The sequence below is a fragment of the Lipotes vexillifer genome, unplaced genomic scaffold (genome assembly GCF_000442215.2).
Source record: "Lipotes vexillifer unplaced genomic scaffold, Lipotes_vexillifer_v1.1 scaffold73, whole genome shotgun sequence".
Lineage (NCBI taxonomy): Eukaryota > Metazoa > Chordata > Mammalia > Artiodactyla > Lipotidae > Lipotes > Lipotes vexillifer.
Window position 1 is genome coordinate 335,972 of NW_006772656.1, and position 7,013 is coordinate 342,984.

Consider the following 7,013-nt stretch of genomic DNA (forward strand, 5'->3'; position numbering starts at 1 on the left):
TCAGCAGGTGGCCCTAAGGTTGGAGGTAATGTAGATCCATTTCAAATCTGATGTGCATGCCTCATGCCCTTGATATGGCCACACATACTTAGAACTTTAGAGGCATATGTTTATTCATGACTGCAGCAGGATTGCAGGTCTGGAGAGTCTGTTGCAACACACAGAAGAATGTGCTGCCTTTTTGAAAATGTTTAAAATATTGTATTTTGATATTTCCTGTCAGAACATATGTGAGTTTGTGTTTTCTTGAGAGTATTTATTTTTCAGAAGCCATAAAAAGATATTTAAGGGAATTTTTTGGGTTTGGGTTTTGTTTTGTTTTTTGTTTTTAAGGAGAGAGCAGGTTTTTCAGAATTTGGCTATTTTCAGATGCTTTAGTTGTTAAAGAAATATTGATTTATGTAATGTTATATATTCATCTAGGGCATGAGTCTTAAATACTCTAACATTGGAAAAATGTTTGAAGATACTGGGTATTGAATAGTTTGTCACAATAGGAAATGGGTGGTGGTCAAGTAAAATTGCCTCAAAAATATTTTCTGGATTAGATAACAATAAATAGGAAAAAACAGGTTTTATGTAGTTATACAGAAAAGAGTACATTCTTTGATCATTTTTAAACTATTTCTAGCATATCGTCTGATCTTTGAATTTTTAACGAGTGTTTTTTCATATGCTAATTAGAAAGTTGTGAGTCCTTTTCAGGTGCTAGTTTTGCCAAGTTTTTATGGTAAAATGAATCCTATAAGAAAAAGGGTAAATATTTAATACTAAAAAGACAGTAGTTCCTTTCTTTCCCTTTTTTGTTAATGAATTTGTGTGTTAGTTATAATTTGGGAAAACAGATTTTTCCTTGTTTATGATAGCTGGTGGGAAAGTCATGGTCTTCAGGATTTTGTTTTTTCTCTGTCTGTAGTTCTTTTAGTAAAAGCAAAAAGGAAAGAAAAATAAACTATATTTTGACCAGGTTCTCTAAGTTGTGTTCTCTTGATCCTTTTATACAACCAAACGTTATTTTCTATGTTATATGATATTCTAAATATAGGAAAACTATTATAAATATTTCATCTTAAATATCTTTAACTAATATGTCATGTAACCAGCAAGAAAGATGGTATGGTATAGTTATACACACACACATATTTGCATGCTTATAAATAAATAGATAAATAAAATACTGTTTAATAGAACTGTCTTATTGATTTCTCTGGATATCTCGTGTAATTTATACTTTAGTATTTTAATTATTTTCTTTTTGTTTTGCAATTATAGGAGTGTATTCTCATTCAGATGTTAGTTATTATATCCTATTACATGATGTCTATTATGCATTCTTATTTCAGGTAAAAAGTAAATGACATTCTTTGCTTTCTTACTTTTGTAACAAATGGCTACCTTCACTTACTACAAGGGGAATATTTTTTTCTTTATTTTGAGGTATAGGTTTCCAATCTATGATACTATGATAATTATTTTATGAAATTGTCTTATTTGACTTAAAATGGATTAGTATTTGAAATTCATGGTGAAAATATTTAACATTTTTGTGAATCTGAGAGCCAGTAGTTTATAATTAGCTCTGATTTTCATGTTTTACTTTCTTTTCTTAGATGAAAATTGAAGATTGTAGTTTACCTACCAAAGGTCACTTAATTCTGATGTTAATCAAATTGATAAAATCAGATTTCTTTTTAAAGAAACAGCAGACTTTCTTAATGCCATTCGCCCCTTCTCTGATTTGTAGTCCTACCAGATATGAGAATGTAGGTAGCTTTCATGATTGTAGTCATTAATCACTCATACATATTATATTATCCATCCTGGCAGTGGCCCTTTTGGTAAAAATAAGGGAGAGACCTTCGTTCTTTTTTCATTCTCCTCTTCCTCCACTTCTTCCTCCTCAGTCTTTTGGCAGTTGCGTATTCATTCTGCAATTTTTAGTTTATTTCTTTTGTTTGCCATAGCTCATTTAGGTTCATTCATTGCCCATTTTTGTAAGAAAAAAGCTATTAGAGGATACTGATATTGCTTCAGAAATTGTTATTCTTGGCTGTCAGCCCTTCTTTGAAAATTTAACTTTAGATCTTTCTGTTCTTAGCAGAAGCTTATTGATTTTTAAATCAGTTGTAAAATGTTTCCTTAGAGTTGTAGAATCTTTGAGTTAGAAGGGACATTGGGAGTCATATAGTTAAATTTACTATTCAAGTATAGCAGTCCCTTTCAAAATATTCTGATAGATGATTATTCAGCATCTGATTAAATACGTGCTCATGGATTAAAATTTGGGACAAAAACCATCTGCAGTACCACTACGTATAGACATAATCAACTGATAAATTATGATGTACTTTGTTCCAGTTATTTTTATCATAACTTTTCTAACTAGTTTTACACATACAAATATTTTCTCAGGAGGAGGACAGAATTGGCACCCTTCCTTTTGTAGTTTTGTATACCTTTTGTCTCATTCGTATTTTACCCTGATCATTTCCTCATTGGTCTAAAATTATTCATTTAAAACTATTCATGGCTAGTATTCATATCTAGGCTGCTTTCATGTTTTCTGCAGTTATAAACGGTACCATCATTCTTTTAATATTTATTTTATTAGCATATCTCCAATCATTTCCTTGGAATAAATTTTTAAAGTTTACTTAATCAAAAGTTACAGGGATTTCTTGTGTTCTTTCAGTTTGGCGTAGTATCCTCCAGAAAAGTTTTAAGCCATTTCAATTCTGGATAAATTAATTATTTTTTTATATTGCATTAAAATCTGCCTCCATGTAACTTAGGCAGGGAAGAAGAATTATCTGTTAACATAATACTTTCAAATTCTTGAAGGTTGTCCTGTCTCTCTTTATATAACTATTGTGTTTTCTAGACTCTACAGTTTCTTTCTCATAACTTTACATGGAATAATGGTGATTTAGTCCAGGCATTTTATTTGGTACTCCTTGGTATATAATAAACAGGTATGATTAGTTCCTAATTAAAGGAGTATGGTAGACGGAGGTATACAATAGTGGTATAAGCCAATCACAGTCCACTGAGTTTAACAAATTTCTTTCCAGAAGGATTGCCAAAATAATAAAGTGAGCTTCTTTGGAATCCTGATTGAATCTACTCTGAAGTTTTGGAGTTTAATTTACTTCACTTCTCCCAGAGATATATGTCAAGATTAAAGAGATGTATGCTATTTTTAGCAAAGTATCCTAGCCAGTTAAAGCCAGTAGGACCTGTGTTTAATCTTTAGTGTGTGTTAGTTTTGTTTTGTTCTTTGCCTTGGTGTGCCAAGCTTTTCTACTCATATTGTAATTGTGGGGCTTTTAAACCAAGGAGAATTAAAAAAAAAAAGGTTATGGGTTGCTCCCATAACCTTTTCCAAATATATCATGGCTATAAAAATCCATATTATGTGGATGTCAAAAGTGTTACCTTTGTGCTTTTTTTTTTTTTTTTTTTTTTTTTTTCTGTCCGCCGGCCTCTCACTGTTGTGGCCTCTCCCGTTGTGGAGCACAGGCTCCGGACGGTCAGGCTCAGCGGCCATGGCTCACGGGCCCAGCCGCTCCGCAGCACGTGGGATCTTCCCGGACCTTCCCAGACCGGGGCACCAACCCGTGTCCCCTGCATTGGCAGGCGGACTCTCAACCACTGCGCCACCAGGGAAGCCCACCTTTGTGCTTTGCTAATTAGAATAAGGATAAATTGAATTCCCTTAAATAGTCCATTTTCTGAATACCATTTGTGACTTCATAATAGGAATTTAGATAAACATATTTTCCCTCCTTTTGGCTTAATGGCTTCAATACAATTGCTGAATATACCAGATTATTTGTAATACTTACATCTCTATAGTATTTTAGGTAATAGTTTTTAAAAATTGGGGGATGTTTTTACTTATATTCTCTCATTTAAACCTCAGAACTCTTGAGTTAGATACTTTATCTCAGTTTTACTGATGAGCAAACTAAAGTTCAGAGAATTTAAGCAACTTGAACAGGTCATGCATCTAATAAGTAGATGAGGCGCAAAAATCACGTTGCTATACTGCTACCAACACTAATCTCACTGGGTAAATAAGAACTCTTCTAGATCCTAAAGCTCTGAGGTTATAATCTACAGGAATGATCACTACTTTCAGGGTCCACAAATCAGTCATTTTAAACCTCAGCTAGTATGATTCCCAGCAAAAGAGAATATTTGGAAGTAAGCAAACTGGTAATTTTTTCATTATAAATGGAAATACTTTTTAGAGTTTTCTTTTTGAAATTGCCTTTTTAAAGCTTACTGAGTTATAATGTCCTTATTCCTGTACCAGTTATTTTGGCTACTATTCTTTTCTAAAAATAAAAATTGAATTAGATGATGATATAATTGTTTTTGTTTATCATTAGTACCAGATTCTGACGTTAGTGATTTGTCACTGAGGCTTGTATGTAATCATTGAAACACATCATTAACCAAATCATCAATTGTCAAAGTTCTGTTGTTCTCTCTCACTTGCCCATTCATTCAAGCAGACAGAGTATTTTCTCTCTATTGTTTCCATCTAATATCAAAGACTACTTTGAAATGGCTTTAATTTTGAATTCTTATAATTGGTTAATTACTGTCTTTTCAAATTCAGCAGTACTTACTTGTCTTTAGGGTATTTTATATTAGTTTTTATATTAATTAGGGTATTTTATATTAGGGTATTTTAAATTAGTTTATATTAGTAATATAGTATTTTATATTAGTCTTTAGGGTATTTTATATTAGGGTATTTTATATTAGTTTATATTAGTTTTATATTAGTTTTATATTAGTTTAGTAAGACTTTATGTCTTACCTGAGGTTTTATTAAGAATGTCTAAATATCTGTTTTCCACAAATTATGCTAATCATTCCCATTTTTTCCTGTGATGCAAACAACAAAGATGTTTTTCCTTTTAAACAAATAAAGATCATGAAGATCAGTATATATTTAATAAAACAAATCTCACAGAATTTGTTGTTTAATTTTGAAATCTAAATTTTTAATTCGTAAACCTTAATTTCTTGTTTTTGAACTTATGTAAAACCAAATAACTTTTCTGTTTGTGTATTTTGTTTTGCTCATTTTCTTCCTCCTTTCTTCCCCTTAATGACAGGGAATGATACTAAACCCAAAAGATTTTAGCCTTGAAGGGATCTTAAAAGATGATCTGACCACAGTTCAGATGAAGAGACTAAGCCTCAGAAAGCTAAATGATGTATCCAAGATCAGTTAGTTATTAGCAGAGATGAAACAAGGGCCCAGTGTTTGGCCCACCGTCAAGGGCTTTTTGGATTATCTCTGGGTCATCCCCTCACGAATACTGCATATAATACATATTTCGTATTTTTATCCCATATAGCAAAACACTATTAATGACATTTGGAATTTAAGGATTGGCCAGTCACCATTCTGTCTTAAATTTCTGTGAATCCCATGTCATTCATCATAAGATGCCCTGGTGCTGTCTTTCTTAACTGTGGTTTTAAGGTAAATAAGATTTGAATAATTAACCAATAAGTTGTTATAAATATAAATCAATAAACTGCCCAATGGCCTACTGTGTCTAAGAATATGTGTGTTTTGCTGTAGTTATTTTCTTTGTCCTCAGTTTTGTTTTACCTCTTGTGCAAGACTTAAAGTCAAAGAAATTTCATTGTGCAAGGTTTATTTTCTGAAGCATTCAGAGTGTTTGAGAAGGGAGGAAATTAATATAAACAGCCAAACTATTATGATTAAAATTAGTAGACATATTGAAGACCCAGTCTCTTCACAGATGAGTTATTATCTTTATCTACATCTGTATGTAGAGCTTACTGTGTGCAAGGCTTCATGTTAGGCACTGAGGAGACCATAGGAATGCTCAAGAAAGAAAGCAGGAAAGAAATTGGAAAAGAAATTACAATATCTGTCCATGCTCATTATCCCACCAAGCAGTGTTAGTGGTTTTTAGTGTTTTGGCCTTTCCATACTTCATTTGCCTATACTTTTTGACTGAGATTTAAGTGTTAGAAAATTATAGTGTCATATAGGTAGGCAAATTGATTTCAGGGTTTGCCTCAGAAAAGAGTGAAATATCATTAATATAGATCGCACATGTGAGGGATTTTCCATTAGTTAGATTTGTTATACTTGATCCATATAAAGTAGAAGTTTGTAATAACTTACAATTCCAACTTATATTTATTACATTATATTACTGAATTGGTAAGAAGCATTATTTCTGTGATGGGCATGTTGTAAATTTAATTTTTTCCATTAACTTGGCATTTTTCTTTTTTAGAACCAATTTATGTGTTTCTTACTAATAAATTGAATGGCGTAATTTGATTTTTTTTAAATATAAAATGTATACTCACTGTTAACAAGTCTAACATTAGAGAAATGTTTAGAAAAAAAACTTTCATACCATCTTGCTTTTCTAATCTCATTGCCCAGTGTTATGTATGATATCCTTCCACATCTTACTCCATTTTTATTTGTGTATGTATTTAGATTAGATTTTATTTTTGCCCCCATTAAACATACTAGTAAACACTTTGCAACTTGCTTTTTTTCCACAAAACATCCTTCCGTCCTTCAGCATCAAGAATGAGAGCTATCACATTCTTTTAATAGCTATACAGTGTTCCACATTATTGCTGTACCATGAATGAATAAACTATTTCTCTGTCAGTGTCATTCAGGTTGTTTGCAACTTTATGCCATTACAAAGAATGCAGGTCTCCATGTACTTATTGTATTTGGTCATTCTGGTGCTTCTGATCTGTAGAATAGACTCCTCTAAATGAGGTTGCTTGGTCAAGGTTGTGTGTGCTTTTAATTTTTTTTTTTTTAACATCTTTATTGGAGTATAATTGCTTTACAATGGTGTGTTAGTTTCTGCTTTATAACAAAGTGAATCATGTGCTTTTAATTTTAATAAAGACATTATTTTACCTTCTGCAGCCTTGAATATAACAGATTCTTTTTTTTTTTTTTTTTTTTTTTTTTTTTT

At 31.6% G+C, this 7,013-nt stretch overlaps 1 protein-coding gene across 2 annotated transcripts in view; it reads left to right on the forward strand.

The window, feature by feature from the left end:
- Window positions 1-7,013, forward strand: part of CLASP2 (cytoplasmic linker associated protein 2) — a 181,653-nt gene that overhangs the window by 53,828 nt on the left and 120,812 nt on the right. Inside the window, exons 8-9 of one of the 2 annotated variants that reach the window (XM_007447690.1) lie at window positions 1-25; window positions 341-343. The exon at window positions 1-25 is cut by the window's left edge and continues 155 nt beyond it. In XM_007447690.1, the coding sequence (XP_007447752.1) occupies window positions 1-25; window positions 341-343 (28 nt within the window). The remainder of the gene's footprint in view (window positions 26-340; window positions 344-7,013) is intronic. The other variant, XM_007447689.1, reaches the window with a different exon arrangement.